This window comes from Lissotriton vulgaris, chromosome 2_1, assembly GCF_964263255.1.
Source record: "Lissotriton vulgaris chromosome 2_1, aLisVul1.2, whole genome shotgun sequence".
Taxonomy (NCBI): domain Eukaryota; kingdom Metazoa; phylum Chordata; class Amphibia; order Caudata; family Salamandridae; genus Lissotriton; species Lissotriton vulgaris.
In genome coordinates, this window is record NC_141687.1 from 1,095,918,005 (window position 1) to 1,095,940,343 (window position 22,339).

Consider the following 22,339-nt stretch of genomic DNA (forward strand, 5'->3'; position numbering starts at 1 on the left):
CACAATCACCCGTTAGGGTCTCTAGGCGCTGGGGGCCGTCGGGAAGATTAAGCAAGCTATTGCCCAGTCACATGGTGCTGGGCTAATCTGCCGCCGGTGTTGGGGATCGAACCGTGATCCCCAGATTCCGGAGTCAGTCGCCCTAGCCGCGGTGCCACAGCTCAGCAAACAGTGACTGCTCATGGTGGACTTGCTGCTATAGGGGCAGGATTTTGTAGAATTTCTTATAGGGATGAATAATAAGCTCTTGTAAATTCGGATTTTTTTTATTCTGTCTTGGCAGGTGGCAGAATCTCATAGCAAGAATGGTGGTCAAAGTTGAAGCTATCAAAAAACCCATTCCCTTACCGCCGGCCCCTTCAGGCATCGTCTGTGAGTAAGTATTTACGAAAGGGGTATGTGATAATGGTTTGAGGCTTATGAATTGCATGAGGCAGACTTGGAAGCAGGTGGGTGACAGGAGGAATTATCATATGTTTAACAGAAAAACTATTTAGGATGAAACCGTAAAGAAAAGGGGTGGAAGGTAGCGTAACGCTATAACTTCATGTCACCATGCCCTGTTGTGAACCTATACAAGAGGAGCTACATTGGAAAACAGCCAAATCTGAAAGAAACACGTTAGTGTTAGATTCCTTACCTTAGAATATCCCCAGGCGTCAGTCTGGATCCGGAAACTTTTGCGTAGCAGTACCCCTGCGCGTCGGTAGGCGTCGTCTGCAGGCGTCCCCTGCGGCTCCGCGTCCGTCGTCGGCGTCGTGCGCCGTGATGACGTCGCTGGAGTATATAGACGCCGCCTCCGCGCGCTGACGTCAGTTCTTCTTTTTTCCGCGCCAGCAAGCGCAGATCCGAAGAGCAGTACTCCGGTCTTTTGACCAACTTGTTCAACTTTGAATACTCTTTTTGTGCCTGGTAGGATGCCCGGTTTCAAAACCTGTGACGGGTGTGACCGCACGATGTCGGTCACGGACCATCACCGACTCTGTCTCCGGTGCCTGGGCCCCGACCACGACGTGGACGGCTGCGTCGACTGCCGGGCCCTCACTAGCAAGGCTAGGCGGGAGCGGTCCCGCAAGCTGCTGGAGCTCCGGGTGTCGGCCCCGCGTCAGGAGAGGTCTCGGTCCGGCCGGAGGTCCAGGGAGCGTTCGAGGGAGCGGTCGCGGAGCCGCGCCGAGCGCTCCGGAAGTCGTCACCATTCATCGGGATCATCAGGTAGGAAACACAAGAAGTCGGGGCGTCGTCATCGTACCCCCGACTCCCCCCGACGCTCGCGTCGCGACGCGGCCGGGGTTCGGGTGACCCCAACCCCGCGGCTCCGCGTGAGTCGCCGGCGCGGCCTGCCCCATACCCTCCGGTCCCTGGGCACGGTGCGACGCCTGAGGAGATTGAGGCGTTCCTCATGGCCATGAGGGCCCTCAGTTCTCCGACGGGGCCTACGGCGCCTACGGGCCCAGTGCTGCCGTCCGAGGGCCCTGGCGGTTCGGGTGTCCCTGGCTCGACGCCATCGGGTGCTCCGGGCCCGGTGCCGCCGACGGCTCCGACCCCGGCGCCGCAAGGGCCTTCGGGGTCGACGCCGGCTGGCCTGCCGGCTGGTTCGGCGCCGATTCCATCGGGGTTGCCCCCGACGCCGCCCCCGCGCGGCGCCGGTTCTCCTGTGCCGGCTTCGGCCGGCGCCGGGGGCCCGGCGCCGTCCCCATGCCCACCCCGAATCCGGACGCGGAGTCGGACCGGCGTCGATCGACGCCGGGTCCGACGCCGATGGGGCCTGTGAACCCCGAGGAGCCGGTCTACATCGTTGACTCCGAGTATGGAGAAGATGAAGAGTACGGGGAAGGTTGGGAGGGGTCTGAGGACCCTCTGTCACGCGAGTGCCAGTATGACCCGGACTGGACAGGTGATTTGGGGGATGCCAGTGGTCTGGACGATTCTCCTAACCCTGGCTTTGTCTCTCCTCCTTCTGTGGAGTCGGTGGAGGGAGCTGCATACTCAGTGGTGCTGATGAAGGCTGCCAAGGCCTTACACCTTGAGCTCCCCGTCGCGGCAGTGAGGCCTAACATCCTCACTGAGGTCTTCAAACCGCAGTCATGCCCACAGGAGCCTCTGCTGCCGTTTAACGAAGCCTTATTGGACGTTCTGTTGGGCACGTGGTCCAGGCCCGCTTCAGGTTCGCCTGTTGATCGGAACGTGGCCAGGCGCCACAGTCCATGTCCGGACGACCCCAAATTCCTGTCCGCCCATCCCACTCCCGAGAGCCTGGTGATCCAGGCCTCTACCTCCCAGTCCGCATTCCCGTCGGCCCCGCCCGATCGGGAATCCAAGAGGTACGACCAATATGGCAAGAAGGTCTTCTCGTCCCTGAGTCTGGGACTGCGGTCTTGCAACACCGCATGCCTCTTGGGCCGCTACACCCACTCTGTGTGGGACACGGTCGCGGAAGTGCTGCCAGAATGCCCCATGGAGGTGCGGGCGAAGCTCGGCAAGGCTGTGGCTGAGGGCCGAGACGCAGCTAAATATTCAATACGGTGTGGTCTTGATACGACCGACTCGCTGGGCAGAGCTATGTCAACGACGGTGGCGATTCGTCGCCACGCCTGGCTGAGATCCGCCAACTTTTCGGCCGATGTCCAAAATGCCCTGATGGACATGCCGTTCGATGGCTGTCGCCTCTTTGGTGACAAGGCGGACCACGCGCTGGAGCGCTTCAAGGACTCCAGGGTCACGGCCAAGTCCTTGGGTCTCTCGACCCAGCGCCAGCAAACGGGTTCGTTTCGCTCCTTTCGTGGCCAAGGAAGGGGCGTCCCAACACACGTGCTGCCAGCCACGCAACGCAACAATCCTTTCAACGCGGTGGCGGCCGTGGAAACCGCCGTGGCGGCGGTCGGGGTCAACGGCGGGGTCAGACCACACCTCCCCCCGCAGCATCTGCCTCCAAATCCTCCTAGTCCGTGCTTTCGGCCCCATGTGACGCCAGTGGGTGGCAGGGTTCGCCATCACCACGCTCACTGGCGCACAATCACGTCGGACAGGTGGGTGCTGCAACTCGTCCGAAGGGGCTACTCCCTCCCCTTCGAGACAACTCCTCCAGCCATGCCACCGCAGAACCACCGTGTGTCGGGGGACCACTTGACACTTCTGCAGGAGGAAGTTACGGCCCTCTTGGCCAAGGGGGCCATCGAGCGCGTTCCTGGGCCAGAAGTAGGGCGTGGTTGCTACTCCCACTACTTTCTGGTGCCCAAGAAGGACAAGGGGGGCCTACGTCCTATCTTGGATCTAAGGAACGTCAACGGCTTCCTCCGGAAGGAGAAGTTCAAGATGTTGACGTTAGCTCAGGTCTTGGCTGCTCTAGACCCACAAGACTGGATGGTAGCGTTGGACTTGCAGGATGCCTATTTTCACATCCCCGTCCTGCCGGCCCACCGGCGTTACCTGCGGTTCACGGTAGGCCAGGAGCACTTTCAGTTTATCGTGCTTCCCTTCGGCCTTACAAGCGCCCCACAGGTGTTCACAAAGGTGATGGCGGTGGTCGCAGCCCATCTGCGCAGGTTGGGGGTTTCAGTCTTCCCCTACCTAGACGACTGGTTGTTGAAGGCGGGCTCGCCCCAGACAGTCGTCCACCACCTTCAGATGACGGCAGACCTCTTGCACGACCTGGGGTTCTCCATCAATGTGCCGAAATCACACCTGTGTCCCTCTCAAAAGCTCCTTTTCATCGGAGCGGTTCTGGACTCAGCGCAGTTTCGGGTTTATCCTCCGGAACGGCGGGTCCGGGATATACAGGCTTTGATTCCCATCTTTCAGCCGCTATCCCGGGTTTCGGTCAGGTTGACGCTGCGGCTGCTGGGACTGATGGCTTCCTGCATCCTTCTGGTGCATCACGCCCGGTGGCGGATGCGGGCTCTGCAGTGGGACCTGAAGTTTCAGTGGGCCCAGCATCAGGGCAACTTGTCCGACCACGTCTTGATCTCGGAGGGCACTGCGAGACAACTGCAGTGGTGGCTTACGGACCGCGATTGGGTCAGAGGCAGGTCCCTCTCCCTTCCCCAACCGGAGCACGTTGTCGTGACGGACGCGTCCCTCCAGGGCTGGGGTGGCCACTTGGGAGAGGCAGAGATCAGAGGCATCTGGTCTCCGGCGGAGTCCCGGCTCCATATCAACCTGTTGGAGCTGCGGGCGATTCGTCTAGCACTGAAGGCATTCCTCCCCTTTGTCAACGGGAGTGTAGTGCAGGTGTTCACCGACAACACCACCGCCATGTGGTACTGCAACAAACAGGGCGGAGTGGGGTCGTGGACCCTTTGCCAGGAGGCTCTGCGCCTCTGGCAGTGGCTGGAACGTCAGGGCGTGACCTTGACGGTTCAACACCTGGCAGGCTCTCTGAACGCCAGGGCGGACGAACTCAGCCGTCGGTGCTCGATGGATCACGAATGGCGTCTGAACTCGGACGTGGCGCAAGGCATCTTTCTGCGATGGGGAGAGCCTTGGTTAGATCTATTCGCCACAGAAGAGAACGCGCAATGTCATCAGTTCTGCGCGTTGGAGTTTCCAAGACGGCACTCGCACGGCGACGCCTTTCGGCGCGAGCGGAGTTGCGGTCTGTTATACGCCTTTCCGCCTATACCACTTCTGCCCAGAGTGCTGAAGAAGATCAGGCGCGACCGGGCCCAAGTTATCCTTGTGGCTCCGGACTGGGCTCGAAGGTACTGGTATCCCGAGCTACTCAGCATGTCAGTCGGTCCCCCGATCCGCCTGCCCCTTCAGGAGGACCTTCTGTCGCAGCAGCAGGGGACGGTCCTCCACCCGAACCTGTCCAGTCTCCACCTCCATGCTTGGAGATTGAGCGGCGGCAGTTGAGGCCATTTGACTTGCCTCCTGAAGTCTGTGATGTAATTCTGGCAGCCAGGCGTCCCTCCACAAAGTCGGTATACGCCTGTCGGTGGAACAGATTTGTGGCATGGTGCACAGCAAAGGCTGTGGATCCTCTTTCTGCCCCTCTTTCAGAGGTTCTTCTGTTTCTTCTTTCTCTTGCCCAGCAGGGCTCTGCTCTGGGCACTATCAAGGGCTACCTTTCTGCCCTTTCAGCCTTTCTGAGGCTTCCTGATCAGCCTTCTTTGTTCAAGTCCCCGATTGTAACGAGATTCTTGAAGGGCATCACACACATGTATCCACCTGTTCCGTTTGTGATGCCTCAGTGGGACTTGAACCTGGTTCTTACCTTTCTGATGTGTGCTCCCTTTGAGCCCCTTCATTCTTGCCCTCTTCGCCTCCTGACTTTGAAGACGGCTTTCCTGGTTGCCATCACCTCTGCCAGGAGAGTGAGTGAGCTCCAGGCTCTTTCTGTCCAACCTCCTTTCCTGTCCATTCATCCTGACAAGGTGGTTCTCAGGACTAGACCTTCTTTCCTGCCCAAAGTAGTTTCTGCTTTTCACATCGGGCAGTCCATCACCCTCCCTTCCTTCTTCCCGCCTCCGCATCCTTCAAAGGATGAAGAGCGGCTCCATCGTCTGGACCCAAAACGTGCGCTTTCATTTTATATGGATCGCACACGCCAGTTCCGGGTGGATGACCAACTGTTTGTTGGCTACGTGGGTGCGAAGAAGGGACGGGCGGTGTGTAAACGAACCATCTCTCGGTGGGTCGTTCTGTGCATCAAAGCGTGCTACTCTTTGGCTCGGAGGGAGCCCCCTGTTGGGCTGAGGGCCCATTCCACTCGGGCCACGGCTGCTACTACTGCCCTGGGCCGGGGAGTCCCTTTGCAGGACATTTGCCAGGCGGCTACGTGGGCCTCGCTGCATACATTTGCGAGGCACTACTGCCTGGACAGTCAAATCCGGAGGGATGGCTTCTTTGGCCGTTCTGTCCTCCAGGACTTTCTGGTGTAGGAATGTATTGGTTCGCAGACCCACCACCGGGGTTGGTATTGCTGGGGTATCTATTCTAAGCTAAGGAATCTAACACTAACGTGTTTCTTTCAGATGAACAAGTTACTTACCTTCGGTAACGATATATCTGTAAGAAACATTAGTTAGTGTTAGATTCCTTACCGAACCCACCCATCCTCCCCGTTCTGCGAACTGATACCTAGGATTAAGGACATCCCTTTCAGGGCCCTAGTTTCAAATGGCACCAGTGTTGGTTCTCTCATGGCTCTGCGTTTTCTGGCGCGGAAAAGCTGTGTACAAAGAACTGACGTCAGAGCGCGGAGGCGGCGTCTATATACTCCAGCGACGTCATCACGGCGCACGACGCCGACGACGGACGCGGAGCCGCAGGGGACGCCTGCAGACGACGCCTACCGACGCGCAGGGGTACTGCTACGCAAAAGTTTCCGGATCCAGACTGACGCCTGGGGATATTCTAAGGTAAGGAATCTAACACTAACTAATGTTTCTTACAGATATATCGTTACCGAAGGTAAGTAACTTGTTCTGCTGGTAAAGAATGGAGATGGGACGTTGGCAGTTGATTGAAGGTGGTGCTGTGTATTAGAAAACATGACTTAATGCTGCTGCAAATATGAAAATTAAAATAATCTCTTATTGACATAATTATAGAGATGAGGATGAAGATGGTCAGAAACTGAAGAAGGAGGTCCAGAGTCCACCTACCAGCAAACTTAATAACCCAGGTAATCAGTTTGGATATCCAGTTTTCTATTTTCAATGAGGCATTCATTTATTCATTTTCCACTAATACGGATCAGGTCCACTTATCTAATTGGATACCTCGAGGTCTCCTTACTTGCAGCTTATGAATGTTTGGATTGCCTACAAAAAAGCATATCTAGAAAAGAATATAGAGGTAAACAAATGTGGTACCAGATCTTAGAGGGGGAATGAGTATTAAGGCAGAACTTCTTGAAATATTTTTGAGAGCCAGATTAGTAAAGAAGTGCCTCATGCAAAGGTTGATGGGACATTCTAGCCAAATAAGGAAACGTGGACAGGCAGCTGCTACATAAATCAGGAGTAAGGTAAAATTGAATCTTAATGATTTAAGAGACCAAGAAGTACCTTTGGAAATTTAGTCTTGCAAGTCCATTCTGCAGCACCTGGTTTGCAGTTTTCTCTGCTGTACTCTAACTCGTTTGTGACTCCAACTAATACTTTCTGTTGAGCTTTCTAGCTGCAGATTCCTCACACTTTAAATATTCCCCAGGCGTCAGACTGAATCTGCAAACTTTTTAGCAGTTCCTCCTTGTAAGAAAGTGCCTCTTTTTGTATAGTCACCTTCAAAGTTTTGTACTGGTGCTGCACTTTCTATTGACCCAGTGAGTGCACTGAGGCTTGCCAACCAGACCTCTGAGCTAGTGCCTTGATTTTAAAGTATGTACCTGTGATTGGCTTGTTCCCAATTGGCATAATCTAATTTACTTGTAAGTATATGGTACCCAGGAATTGCAGCTCTGGGTGTGACGAAGGTAAAACAATGCAGACTGGAATTGCAGTTTAAACATGCTAACAAAACTTCTCCATTTAAAGCTTAATACTCCCTTTTTAGGTCTCGCTGGAGCCAGCCCATTCGCTGCTCTGGCGAGACTTCAATAAGCTCACCACATGTTTTTGCTTGTGGACTAAAGCTTGCGGTTACGCGCAGAGGCGCATCTGGCTTTCTTCTCTCGTCATGGCTCATTAAGCGCATCGCTCGCGGGCACCCTTACAGCACGCAATCACTTTCACGCCTGCGCGGCTGCGTCACTTTCACGGGCGGCCAATGCATGTTTATTTTATTTTCAGCAGTTTATCCCGCCAACACGGCTCAGATTAAATTACATTCCACCTCACTCCTGTATTCCTGCTGTTTCCTCTGTTTTATGTTCTCTCCAGCCTGTCTCCTGCGCAGAGCCTGGCTCTGTTATCTGCGCCGCCAATTTAACTCTTTTCCCTCATGAGAGTATCTCTCCTTTTACCCTCGCCCCCTCCCCTTCCAATTGCTTGCTCGGTATCGGCTGCTCCTATCTCTGCTCCTGCTCTCCCCCCTCCCCGCCTGGCCCCTTTGCACAGTGCTCCTTTCATGGGCAGCGCTGCCCCTCCCGGGGTACGCCGCCAGCCCAGCCCTGACTCTATTATTCGAGCAGCTGGTGTCAGTTGCATTCGGCGTCACCACACCAGAAGGTGAGATTAAATATTTACCACTCTGAAACAAAGTGGCAAGTCACGCAAAACAATGGAAGATGCTAGAGCCCCGCAACCCCGTTTCTCACTTTTAGCTTTCATTCACGAGCTCGTGCCTTCCACACAATCCCTAGCTTTATCTGAAAGTGCCTTCCTCCTCTTGAGCAAAATACTGCATTCACACAGCTATGGTTCAAACTTCACAGCGCCAACTCTTCTGTGTCACCGTATTGACATCAGCGTCTACCTCACGACGCTGCCTTCAAGGTGACGTGATGCAGCTAGACTGGCTGCCCACTTCATAGATAACCTTTAACTAATGACTAACATGAAATTGAAATAACTTGTTATTTTAATACATACTGCAGTTATGCTGGTTCATAATGCCCTAATTATCAGGTGTTACCAGTACCCGTTTGCATAGCCAAGTCATACACAGAAAGCTGCTAAGTCGATTGCTGAAGCAACTTGCCTGTGCAGCCTCCCCATCCCCTTGCTAAAGGATTCTGCCTGGAGATACTTCACGCCCCCTCTGTCTCCTTCCCCTTCCAGGATATGACACAAAGAGTAGTTGCTTCTTCTTCAATCTAGTCCCTCCCCTCCTTTTATTTCATTTACATTAACACCGACGAATGTCCTCCTAGTCCATTGAGTCCGCACTTCACAGGACTATGAAATTTGGAGATAGAAGTGGATCACCATCAAAGCTGGGGGCCAGAGGGAGGCCTCTGACATTCTGACTGACTTACATTTTTGTAGGAACCACCACCCTAACAGAGTTTCTTGGCATTGGTCTAAACATGGCATAGCCAAGCAGATAAGACTTCAGCTTTTTATTGAATCTTAGAGTGTTGTTGAGAACTTTGTCTGGAGGAAAGGAATTCCATAATACTGGAGCCTGCACTGAGAAAGACCTGCCTTCTTTTGTGCAGGGATTATATTAACAGGCCACTGCAGTAGTTTTATGTTTGATATATATATATATATATATATATATCACTGACTGCTATATTCTGAGACCTTTGAAAACAAACCAAAAATGTTTTATGAAGTCTGATGCAAATGGCAATAAAATGTAGGAATTGTTTGCGTTCATTGGGACCCTCAGAGCCCCGGTGACACTGCACCTGCTGCACACTTTATAGCTAGACCACTGAAGCTTGACCCAAGTGTAGTAAAATATCTATTTGAGGGCTTAGATACATACCTTTACTTTACAACCGAATTACACTGTGTGGCTCTTTTTACCACCCGAACTCCGCAGGGTTGGATGTCAGGACTCCAATGCCACTGATGATGCCTTACCCCAATAGCTAAGCAATGAATTATATTACCTGTTCCGAGTGCAAAACTTACAGCACATGTGGTAGTTAGGTTTCCCAAGATCATGCAATACAATAGGTCTTACAATGAAATTATTTTGAGCTATTGACATTGTAAATGGCAATGCCTTTATAAAAATTAAAAGGCTTTGTTATTTACAATACCAAAAGCAACACCTATTGCATTTCATAGCCGGTGTCCGTGAAGATGGCGCCGCGCTTATTAAGGTTTAAAAAAGTGTGTTTGGGGGGCAGGGAGCATTGGCATAGCTAATAGGTCTAGCTTTTTGGACCTTATACATTTTTAGTTATGCAGCACAATATTCTTAGTGCAACAACAGCAACTGTTGTATGGCTAAACACTTATAAGGCCCCAAAGGCGAGACCTATTGGCTATGCCAATGCTTGTTAATATATGTAATTCATCCTTAAAGTAGGCCTAGCAACCCCTAAGGCAGGGCTCTTAATATTAAGAAGTGGAAAATGCATATTCGTAGCATATGTTGGCTGCAGTTACACATGCTATGCACACTTCTGCTTTCTAGTGTTTGACCCAGACTCTGCAATTTGTTTTTCACAAGAAAGTCTTTTATGGTTGACATCATTCGTCGTATCTCCACCTACTTTAGGCAATGCTCGTGTTCAATTGCTCCTTGGTTAGAATTTTTTTTTTCCACCAACAGGCTCGGATTGGGACAAGGTGGTTTTAAGGACCCGTCCTTCGTTCTTGCCAAAGGTTGTCACGCCCTTCCACATTGGGAAAACCATCACTTTGCCCATCTTCTTTCCGCCTCTGCATTCTTCAAAAGTGGAAGAGAGGCTCCACCGTCTGGACCCAAAACGTGCGCTCTCGTTCTGTCTGAAGCGCGCACAACAGTTCCGGGTGGATGACCAGCTTTTTGTTGGCTACGTGGGTACTAAAAAAGGTTGGGCCATGCACAAACAAACCATCTCTCGGTGTGTCGTTCTGTGCATCAAAGCATGTTACTTATTGGCTAAGAAGGAGCCTTCTGAGGGGGTTGGGTGCCCATTCTACCAGGGCAACGGCAGCCACTTCTGCCTTGGGACGCGGCGTTCCCTTGCAGGACATTTGTCAGGCAGCTACGTGGGCCTCGCTGCATACGTTTAGCAAGCATTATTGCCTTGACAGTCAAGTCCAGAGAGACTGCTTCTTTGGCCTTTCTGTCTCCATCACTTTCTGGTGTTATCTTGTTCGCGGATCCACCACCAGGGTTGGTATTGCTGGGGTATCTATTCTAAGGTAAGGAATCTATCACTAACGTGTCTCTTTCAGATGCACATGTTACTACTTGTGTAACGATATATTAGTAAGAGACATTAGTTAGTGATAGATTCCTTACCGCCCCACCCATACTCCCCGTTCTGCGAACTGATTTCTAGGGTGAAGGTCATCCCTTTCAGGGCCCTAGCTTCATGGCACCAGTGGTCAGTTTCTTGCATGGCTTTGCGTTCCTGGCGTGGAAAGTCGTGTACAGAGCTGACATCAGCGCGCATGGGTGGTGCCTAAGTAGTCTCCGTGACGTCATCTTGGTGGTTACGACACCAGCGACGGACGCGGAGTCGCACGACGCCACCTACCGACACGCAGGGGTACTGCTGACGAAAAACTTTCTGGATCCAGTCTGACGCCTGGGGATATTCTAAGGTAAGGAATCTATCACTAACTAATGTCTCTTAGAGCTATATTGTTACACAAATAGTAGCTTGTGCTTTACTTTCACTCAAAGAGGCATCGTCGTTTGAACTCTTGGGAGCTGAAATCAAGCTGGAAAAGAAACTTATTGCTAAAACACTCCTTGTATATCATCCACCTGGGAATTACACAATCTTCCTTGAGCAACTTATGGAAACGGTCGCAATCAATGCTCCCTCACTCTCTAAGACAACACTATTAGCAGTTTTCAAACTGCATTGGAACATTGACAAAGATCCCTCTGCTCCTCCCACTTTGGGAGTTTTAGACCACACCATGGACCTTGCAGCCGGGTATGGGGAGGACACCCAATGATTAAGCATGTCACCCTTGGGTGAGTGAGGGTTCCCGCCCTTAAAAAAGACTCCTTCCATGTAAACAATTTCATTGCACCACACGCGTACGTATGTTTATAGGATATAGTTTCAGGCAGTGTACTAGCCTCTAGCCCTATTGGTATTATAAGGCCAGGCATACTTGAGTGTGAATTATATGTAATGGTGGGATTAGTATGCTGCTGGTAGGGATGATCCTTAGATCCCTAGTGTGAATTCTAAAGATCCCACAGTGGCAGCGCTTAGTAACCGCAACATGATTTAAACATGTAAGTGACCAACTCACAACAAAGGGGCTACACTTGACCTCACCATCGCTAAACAGGGATCAGTAAATATGCTAGATATCACCCCAACTGACTAGTCAGGTCACTATCCAATTCTTTCTCAAATATGCACTCAAGAAACGAAAATCCAGGGTCAAAGAAGAAGGGCTAAAACATGGGAGTGGGATTACAGCTGCGTAAACAGAACTGACCTTGGTGCTCCCAACTGACCTAACATTGGGTTGAAGACCTCACATATCTCTACAACAGCAATGTGACCAACATAGCTCAGAAGGTGGCTCCTCTACGTCCAAAAAAGGCAAGAAAAAAGCCTCCAGTACCATAGTTTAATCAAAATATAAACATGGAAAGAAGACAGCCAAGACATCTGGAACGTCTATGGAGGAGGGACCCAAACACTACCCTTCTCAAACAATTGAGAAGGCACAGAATCTCATACAAAAAGGCTATCCGGAAAGCCAAAACAGCGATCAGATAACTTGACAGAGCGAAGAACAGGCCTAGAAAACATAATAAAACAACATCAGGAAAACTTTCAGGACCCACAATTGAAAATGACTCGAAAGATATCTCCAACTCCTTGTCAACTTTCTTTAAAGAGAAAATGGCAAGCATATGCAACTCCATCCCCTGCCAAGCTAATGCCCAACCTAGGGAATCCCTCTTCCCCACTCAGTGCACAGCAAAATCACAGTCCCTCATGTAGGAGAGTAGGATCTGCTTACTATGGTTACCCCCACTATTTGCTGGTGTTTCACTGTTTTTCGACTTTAGTCTGGCTGGTGCCCTGCTATCCGGGTCCCCAGCCTAGCTGCTTCCTCTCTGAATTGATTGCATGTACTTTAGGTACACTCCAGATTGGTTACTGGGTTACCCTTGTGAGTCCCTAGTATATGGTACCTTAGGTACCAAGGGCATAGGTACCCCAGAGGCCTACCAGGGGTTGAAGCATGTATTATGCCACCCTTGAGAAGCCTTTCAAATTGTCACCACAGGTCTGCTACTGCAGCCTGGGTAAGGTGGTGCATCCACCCCTTACTAAGATATAGGTTACCTATATCTGCCTTTAATCACTGACACATATAAACCTATAAGTCACTCCTATGGCAGGTCGTATCAATCCTGAAGGCATAGTGCTTGGTTTTGTGTGAGAGGGGGCCCATGCATGAGCAGGACCCCTCTGCAGCGTTAGGAATCTATTCTTGGATGCTGTTCTGTGATGCAGCAAGACCATATACTCTTAAGTGCATTATAAACTCGCAGTAAATGCTAACTTTAAAATGGCTGCATGGAAACATGTCATTTCTGATAGATACATCTGCCATGTGGATTCCTCACCTTGTGAATATCCCCTTGCGTCAGCAACATTTGGAAATAGCTTCGCGCCGACGTGGACTTGGACGTCATAGAGGCACGGCATCGCACGCGACTCCGCTGACGTCACCGACGCCTACAATAGGCCCACGCCGGCGTGATGACATCAGTTCCCTTTTGTCCGCGTTGTCGACGCTAACGGTTTTGGGATACTCTGTAGCTTCTAGTACCTCTGTTGCTGTATTTCTTCGTTTCTCTGTTCTCTTGCCTCTTTGTTCTTTTAATATGTCGACAAAGAAGACGGGTTTTAAGCCCTGCAGAGAATGTGGAAAGATGATGTCCGTTACGGACCCACACCAGGACTGTATTTGGTGTTTGAGCTCCGACCACGACGTAGATGGGTGTTCGTCGTGTCAAAAGATGAATCCAAAGGCCCTGCGAGAAAGGGAGTCTAAGCTTCTTGTGGCTAAACTGAAGGCCGATAAGGTTAGGAAATCTTCGAAATCCCACTCGAAGTCGAGATCGAGGTCTCGGGAGGCGTCGGCTTCGAGGTCTTCGTCGGATCATGCTTCGAGGTCACGTAAGAAGCATAAGAAGAGGAGACATGAGTCTTGTCGTCATTCGGGTGATAAGTCTGACTTGAGGTCGAGATCACCCAAGAAGATTAAATCGAAAGTAATTCCTCCACAAGAGATTTCAGATCAAGAAGGCGAGGCCTCGCCTTCGGAGTCGCAAGTTCATTCTCCGACTCCGATTCCCGATCCGACTCCGGCACCGTCTCCAGCTCAAGAAGAGGTCGGTGAAGTTCCTGTGGAGGATGAGGAATCGACTCCTGTTGTTGATACAGATTCGAATCTATCTCGGGTCTCCCTGAGCATCCACCTTTTCCAGCTCCAGGTCAGGATCCTTCAGCATTTCTCAACGCTATGTATGATGTTTTCTCGAGGTCTTGGTACCCCTCTGGAGCGACTTCGGGTCCCATGGGTCCAATGGCATTTAATTTGGGGGTGCCTCATTCATATGCCCCGGCACCTTTCATGCCGTTTTTGCCGGCTCCGACCCCGCTGTGGCAGTATCAGGTTCCACCGAGATCGACTCCGATGTCGACACCGGCTCGACCGAAGTCGACGACTCCAGCACCGGCGTCGCCCGCTCCAAGCAAATCTCTGGAACATCCTTCTAAGCCTTCGGATTAGATTCCGACGTCGGCTCCGGCGCCGTCGGAGTCGACAGTGGATCCGGCTGCACTCCGTGTTAAGCAGAGATCTAGGAGAGAGGCTCAACGTCTCCTGGAAGAGCAGAGGTATTGTGAGTCTCATTCTGACTTGGAAGAAGGTGAGCTGGATGAAAATTATTTCGAGGATCTAGCAGAGGCTAGTGGTCTTGAATTTTCCCCAGAGTGGGTTTTACCATCAGGTTCTGATGTACCGTCTAAAGATGTTCAGCCATATCATGTGGTGATGAAAAAAGCAGCGGGACTTTTAGGTTTAAAATTGCCTACTGTTGAATTTAAATCGAATCTGCTTACTGAGGTTCTTCATTCTCCGAGCTCAGCTGTGGAGCCATTGCTCCCTTTTAATGATGCTTTGACTGAACCCATTATGGAGGTGTGGAAGAAGCCTCTTTCTGCTCCTGCTGTCTCGAAAGGTGTGGCTAGGAGGTATAGAGTGGCTCCTGAGGACCCTGCCTTTTTGTCGTCTCACCCTTCTCCTGAAAGTTTGGTGATTCAGGCGGCATGTTCTAAGAAGTCAGTTGGTGCTTTTCCACAAGTTCCTGGTGACAAGGAAGCTAAAAAGAAGGATCAAGTGGCCAAGAAAACTTTCTCTTCCGCGAGTATGGCGTTAAAATCAACAAATGCCACTTGCCTTATGGGAAAATATGTCCACGCTCTTATGGACTCTGTACGTACATTGATCCCTAAGGTTCCAGAAGACTGCAGAGGTGACTTTGAGGAAGTTTTATCTGACACTCAAGCTGCAGCTCGTCAGGTTATCCAGAGTGCCTTGATACTGCAGATTCTGTGGCAAGGATCATGGGCACTGCTGTTGCCACAAGGCGTTCAGCTTGGTTAAAATCCTCAGATTTTTCTGCTGATGTACAGTCTGCTTTGTTAGATCTGCCTTTTGATGGTGAAGGACTCTTTGGCAAGAAGGCAGATTCGGCCTTGGAGAGATTTAAGGATAGCAGGGCGACTGCTAGATCTCTTGGTCTTCAAGTTAGAGATACTACAACCAGGAAATTCAGAGGCTTTGGTCGCTCTTCTTTTCGTACATTTAGACAAGGTCAGCAGCAGCATCAACAGCAGCAGCAAAATACCTTGTATAGGTCGTACAAGGGAAGGCAAAGGGCACGTCCTCGAGGGCGTCAAGCCTCTTCCTCCTCCTCCTCCTCCAACCCCCCAGCCACAGAAAAGCAGCCCTAGATCCGCCATTCAGGATCATGTGGGTCCGGTGGGGGGTCGGCTTACCCACTTTCTACGGGATTGGGAATCGGTTACCTCAGATCTTTGGGATCTCAATCTCGTAGAAAATGGGTATGCCCTTCCCTTTCGGGTATTCCCTCCCAATTACCCTCCTTGCCAGGGATATTGCTCAGAGGAACATCTGTTACTCCTACAGAAGGAAGTCCAAACTCTTTTGAGAAAGTGTGCGATAGAGGTGGTCCCAGAGCAGGAAAAGGGCCAGGGATGCTACTCCCGGTATTTTCTGATCCCCAAGAAGGATGGCAGGCTTCGTCCAATCCTGGATCTCAAGAACTTGAATTTTTATCTGAAACAAGAGAAATTCAAGATGCTCACCCTTGCTCAGGTTCTTCAGGCTCTGCTGGAAGAAGACTGGATGGTGTCACTCGACTTGCAGGATGTGTACTTTAACATCCCCATCCTGAAGTCGCACAGGAAGTATCTCCGTTTTAAGGTGGGATCGCAGCACTATCAGTTTGTGGTCCTTCCGTTTGGGCTCTTCACCAAGGTGATGGCAGTGGTGGCGGCACATCTCAGAAGGTCAGGGATTCCTGTATTCCCTTATTTGGAGGACTGGCTGATCAAGGCAGAGTCACCAGAGAGAGTGCTCCATCATCTGCAGGAGACAACCCAGTTGTTGTACAGGTTGGGTTTTTCAATAAATGTACCCAAATCTCACCTGGTGCCCTCCCAGCGCAACCTGTTCATAGGTGCAGCACTGGACACAACTGTATGTCGTGCATTCCCTCCTCCACAAAGGATTCGAGACATACAGGAAATGATTCCTTTATTTTTCAATGGAGCGGTCGTTCCAGTCCTGAAGGTCCTTCGCCTGCTCGGTCTAATGGCTTCTTGCATTCTGTTGGTCAACCATGCACGCTGGCACATGAGGGCGCTCCAGTGGTGCCTCCGCAGGCAGTGGTATCACCACAACGGAGATCTCAGGGAGTCAGTGAGGATCTCCAGAGAAGCTGCGGCGGATTTGTCTTGGTGGGGCGTGGAAGGCAACCTGTCTCAGGGGAAGCCTTTTCAGTTGCCTCCCCCAGTGGCCACAGTGATAACGGATGCATCCACTCTAGGGTAGGGTGCTCATCTGGGGGATCTGGAGGTCAAGGGTCTTTGGTCTCCAGAGGAAAGGTTGTTTCACATCAACCTGCTAGAATTGCGGGCAATACGTTTGGCGCTCAAGGCCTTCCTCCCTTCCCTTCGCGGTCAGTCGGTTCAAGTCCTGACGGACAACACTACCGCGATGTGGTACATCAACAAGCAGGGAGGTGTGAGGTTGCAGTGTCTCTGCAGAGAGGCTCTGCGTCTCTGGTCCTGGGTTCAGGACCATCAGATTTGTCTGATGGCAAATCATCTGGCTGGGGTTCTGAACGTTCGTGCAGACAGTCTCAGTCGGCAGTTCTCAGCCGACCACGAGTGGAGGCTTCACCCGGAGGTTGTTCACGACATCTTTCGGATGTGGGGGACTCCTCGGTGGACCTTTTTGCAACTCGCGAGAATGCTCACTGCCTGTCTTTCTGCAGTCTCCAGTATCCGATGCAAGGAGCCTTGGGGGATGCGTTTCAGTTGGGTTGGGGAGATCAACTCCTTTACGCGTTTCCCCCCCATACCCTTGATTCCTCAGGTTCTGAGGAAGATTCGCCAGGACCGGGCCCGAGTCATATTGGTCGCCCCGGACTGGCCAAGAAGGGTGTGGTATACGGATCTTCTCCACCTCTCCTCTCACCCGCCGCTCCGTCTCCCTCTCAGGGCAGACCTCCTCTCTCGGATGGAGGGGCAGGTTCTACACCCCCAGCTCCAGACATTACACCTTCATGCCTGGAGATTGAACGGGGCAACCTGAATTCCTTTTCTCTCCCGCCTGACGTGGTGGATGTCATCTTGTCAGCCCGACGTGACTCCACCAAGTCCATTTATTCATATAGATGGTCAAAATGTGTTACTTGGTGTGGGGAGATATCTATTGACCCATTGAGAGCCCATTTGTCTGATGTTCTTCAGTTTGCCCTCTCTCTGGCGCAGCAAGGACTTGCTGTTGCCACAGTTAAGGGCTATCTTTCTGCGCTGTCGGCTTTTCTCTGTTTGCCTGACCAGCCTTCTCTTTTTAAATCTCCTGTAGTTTTGAGGTTTTTGAAAGGCCTCACAAATAAGTTCCCTCCTACTCCTTTTATTGTGCCTCAGTGGGACTTAAATCTTGTCTTGACCTTTTTAATGGGAGCTCTCTTTGAGCCCCTTCACAAATGTCCTATGAGGCTCTTGACTCTAAAGACAGTCTTCCTCATTGCAATAACCTCAGCAAGGAGGGTAAGTGAGCTTCAAGCTCTTAGTTCCAAGCCCCCTTTCTTGACCATTCATGCTGATCGAATGGTTCTTAGGACCAGGGCTGCTTTTCTTCCAAAGGTGGTGACTCCTTTCCACCTTAGTCAATCCATTACCCTCCCTACCTTTTATCCTCCCCCTCACCCTTCAATGGAGGAGGAGAGATTACACCGTCTGGACCCCAAGAGGGCGGTGTCCTTTTACCTGGACAGGACTAAAGACTGTCGTCTGGATGACCAGCTCTTCATTGGGTTTGCTGGCTGCAGAAAAGGAAGAGCGTCCATAAAAGAACTTTATCAAGATGGATCGTCCTCTGTATAAAGATCTGCTACTCTTTGGCCGGTAAGGATCCTCCAGAGGGTATAAGGGCTCATTCTACAAGAGCTAAATCTTCGACCTCTGCCTTGTCTAGAGGTGTTCCTGTAGTGGATATTTGTAGGGCGGCAACTTGGGCCTTCCCTCCACACTTTCGCAAAGCATTACTGCTTGGACATTGAGGTGAGGAGGGACGGCCACTTTGTGCGCTCTGTCCTTCAGGATTTCCTGGTTTAGAAGAGTGGACTCCCTCCTCCGGGAGTGGGGACTGCTGTGGGACTCTATTCACAAGGTGAGGAATCCACACGGCAGATATATCTATCAAAAGAACAAGTTACTTACCTTCGGTAACGCTTTTTCTGGTAGATACAATATCTGCCTGTGGATTCCTCACTGACCCACCCGCCTCCCCGTTGTCCACTCTTCTATGCCATTGTTTCTTTGTAATGTATTTATTTTATTCTCAAGAGGTTGTTTATTTCAAATGTTTTATTGCATTTGCTTTACACTGTGTGGGTTTATCTTGGTATTTGTGTTACGAATACTGTGTATATATCTACTGTCATTGGTCCGTCCGTGTGCCTCGAAGGCACGGAAAAAAGGGCGGAACTGATGTCATCACGCCGGCGTGGGCCTATTGTAGGCGTCGGTGACGTCAGTGGAGTCGCGTGCGATGCCGTGCCTCTATGACGTCCAAGTCCACGTCGGCGTGAAGCTACAAAAGAATTTCTGAATGTTGCTGACGCAAGGGGATATTCACAAGGTGAGGAATCCACAGGCAGATATTGTATCTACCAGAAAAAGCGTTACCGAAGGTAAGTAACTTGTTCGTTTGGTGTCAAACACTTTGGAATCCTACCCCCCGCCAGTCCTGGCGGCGGGGGTAGAATTCCACCCTTCTAGAGGGAGAAGACATGTGGACACTTATCTAACTGGTAATAGTTTAAAAGAGCCCCAGCATCACAAAATGGTTCCTGCAGCCACTGACATGAGTATGACCTCCTGCTGCTGGACGAAACTCTCAAAGTAATTCCTTGAGAAAGAAATGGTTTATTAAATGAAATATATAAACCAATAATTTGATTTTTCAAATTTTTTGGATTGCACATTAGTTGGAGGAGTGTAAAAGAAACTCATGATTCATTTAAAAAAAGAATAACTTTATTGAGGAAGAGATAATTAATGGGATCTGTTTCCAGAAAGTATATGTGTAAATGTTCCGTAGGCATCACATTTATTATCTTTTGCTGGGCGGCCTGGACAATAGGTTTCCTGTTACAGGAAGGTGTAACCACCTCCCTGACAGGCTTTAGTGTATTGGGGCTGGGTGGGTGCATTCATAGAATGCTTTTCCGACAGTGCTGGGGGCACACTTGGTGTCCTTGTGCATACCCCAGTTCAAACTGGTTGCTGGGGTGCTCCGCCCCTGCTCTGGCACGAAACTGGACAAAGGGAAAGGGGTGTAACCACCCCCTCCTTGGGTCCTCCCATAGGTGAGACCCTAGAGTAAGTCCAACCCCTAAACTTAGTACAAATATAGAAACCCAGTCCTTAGGACTTTAGATTACACCTGGACGAAACTCTGCAACATATATCCTGGAACTTCGTCATTCTATTTCGACTACTAGTAGACGGAAGAATCTCCCTTGGGGTCAAGGAGTGACTCCCCTGTTCAAACAGGCACCAAAGAAGCATCCTGCTGGTCTACATTTCCAGGGCTCCCCCAGATCCCAACGGATTTTTGACTCAGGACACAGACTTCCAGACTTCTCAGAGGCCGACACGAGATCCCAGCAAAGCTGAGACCCGCAGCCCTCATGAGTGACGTGGAACCGGAACTTCTGGACACCGTGCACATTTGCAAGTGCATTGGCTTTCCGAGCTTTCCCGAAGTTGTGCATTGGGCTACTGGTAGTCCAAGCCCAGAGCACCATTTGCACCGAAGACTGTGGGCCTACACTCCACGAGTGTTCCGTGGGCCCGCTTCTACCATTCCCACTCGAGGCTCCTTCGTGATCCCTGGTACGTCGACTGGTGGGTCCCCACGAAGGTAATTCTTTTGTTTCATAGGCTTTCCTGGTTGCTCCAGACGTGCCCTTACTCCCCACTGAGTGGAGAGTCCCTGAGACCTTGCTGGTCTGCACCGGAGCCAATCTTTGCTTTCTGCGTGGGTTGCTGTCGCCAAGGCTTGTTGGGTCCAATCCGAATACCGACACTGCTGCACTCGACATCCTTCATGGGACAGCTCGATTCCAGCTCCTGGTCATCGTCGACGCCTCCTGGTCCTCGATGCTGAAGAGTTAAGCTTCACCTTCTTCACCTGAAATCACTGGACATCGGTGGGCAATCGCTCATTGCCTTCCAGGTCACTGGCTAGTGACCCAGACTCTGTCCCCTCTGCTTTCAGGTTCTTCAGATCTTCGATCCACCCTTGGATCCATCCGGACACTTTCGACTTGGTCGCCAGTAGCACTTTGCAGCAGCTCTTCATTGAAAACGGCGACTAAACCCGACATTAAAAGACACCTATGCACCCGGCTTCCCTGGGTGAGGTAACTCGAGTACTCTGGTGCTCCCGTGTGTGTTGACTCTGGAACTGCCTAGTTTTAAAGGGGTTTGCTCCATGTCCTCTTCCAAGTGTCCTTAATCTGTAATTTTCCAACCGCGACTTTCCCCATAGAAGTTAATGGTGATTCGCGGCTGTGTTTATACACTGCAGATGTCCCCCGTGGGTCCCCTGTGTCACTATCTTGGGTGGTTCCTGGTTACCCCAATGATTCTGAAGGCTCTAGGCCTTTTATCTATGTCAGTCGTGATTCTTATACCACTTTCTTAATATATGGTTTGCTACGCCCCTAGGGCTCAATGTATATTGTGCTAATTTACTGTGTGCTAAATAAGTTTACTGTATGTACTTTTGCCTATAGCCTCCTAAAGAGACTAGAGGGATGTGTTTAGAATAAATACATATATTTTATATATATACCTGGTGTGGTTCTATTTTAATTTGGTCATTCATGAGATAATAGACTGGTAAAACAAGCTGCTTTAGATTCCTTCAAGACTTAGCCTGAAGGCTGCTCTCCACAGCTACCACTAGGATAGCTTTCTATATAGGTTGGCTAGCGGATTACCAGTGGAGCCTCCATCCAGGAGTGGCGCAAGGTCTCTTTCAGAAGTGGGGGAGCCTTGGTTCGAAATGTTGACCACCGCTGAGAATGCCCAATGTCAGCAGTTTTGCATGCTGCAGTGTACAAGATGGCGCCCACTTGGAGACACTTTTCGTCTTTAGTGGAGCTAAGGCCTCCTGTATGCCTTTCCGCCCATACCATTCTTGCCCAGAGTGCTCAAGAAGATCAGGAAAGACCATGCCCTAGTCATCCTTGTGGCTGCAGACCGGGTTTGGAAAGTTTGGTATTCTGAGCTGTTGATCACGGCCATTGGGCCCTGATGAGGCTGCACCTTCGATAGGATCTTCTTTTACAGCAGCAGGGGAGGGTTCTCCCCTCAAACCTGTCAATGCTCCATTTTCTTGCACGGAGATTGAGCTGCAACAGTTGACTGATTTTGACCTTTCACCCAAAGTCTGCAGTGTTATTCTAAAACAGGTGTCCCTCCACAAAACAGTATACGCCTGCTGCTGGGCAAGCTTGTGGCATGGTGTGCAGAAAAATTGGTTGACCCCCTTTCTTCTCCCGTTTCTTAGGTTCTTCTATTTATTCTTTTCCTTGTCCTGCAGGACTCTGCTATGAACACCTTAAAGGGCTTCCTTTTTGCTATAATAGCCTTTCTGTGTTTACCTGACCAACCATTCCTCTTCAAATCCCTTATTGTATATAGGTTCTTGAAATGTTTGCAAGATATGTTTTTTCCTTCATCATGCCTCAGTGGGACCTTAATCTTGTCTTAAGGATGGCCTTTCTTGGTGGCAATAACATCTGCCTGGAGAGTCTGTGAATTTCAGGCTTAATCATCCAAGCCTCCATACTTGAACATCTACCAAGATAAGCTGGTTCTACGAACCATGGCTTCCTTTCTGCCAAAAGACATCACTTCCTTTCAAGTAGGCCAGCCCATCAACCTGCCTACATTTTACACTTTGTCACATCCCTCTAAAGAAGAGGGGCAACTTCCCCGACTAGACGCACAAAATAG

General features: G+C 50.6%; 1 protein-coding gene across 4 annotated transcripts in view; it reads left to right on the forward strand.

Moving 5' to 3' along the window:
- The window catches only part of ARHGEF12 (Rho guanine nucleotide exchange factor 12), an 888,740-nt gene that overhangs the window by 666,600 nt on the left and 199,801 nt on the right, over positions 1 to 22,339 (forward strand). For all 4 annotated transcript variants that reach the window (XM_086956791.1, XM_086956792.1, XM_086956788.1 and 1 more), the window contains 2 exons: positions 284 to 376; positions 6,552 to 6,625. In XM_086956791.1, the coding sequence (XP_086812917.1) occupies positions 284 to 376; positions 6,552 to 6,625 (167 nt within the window). The remainder of the gene's footprint in view (positions 1 to 283; positions 377 to 6,551; positions 6,626 to 22,339) is intronic.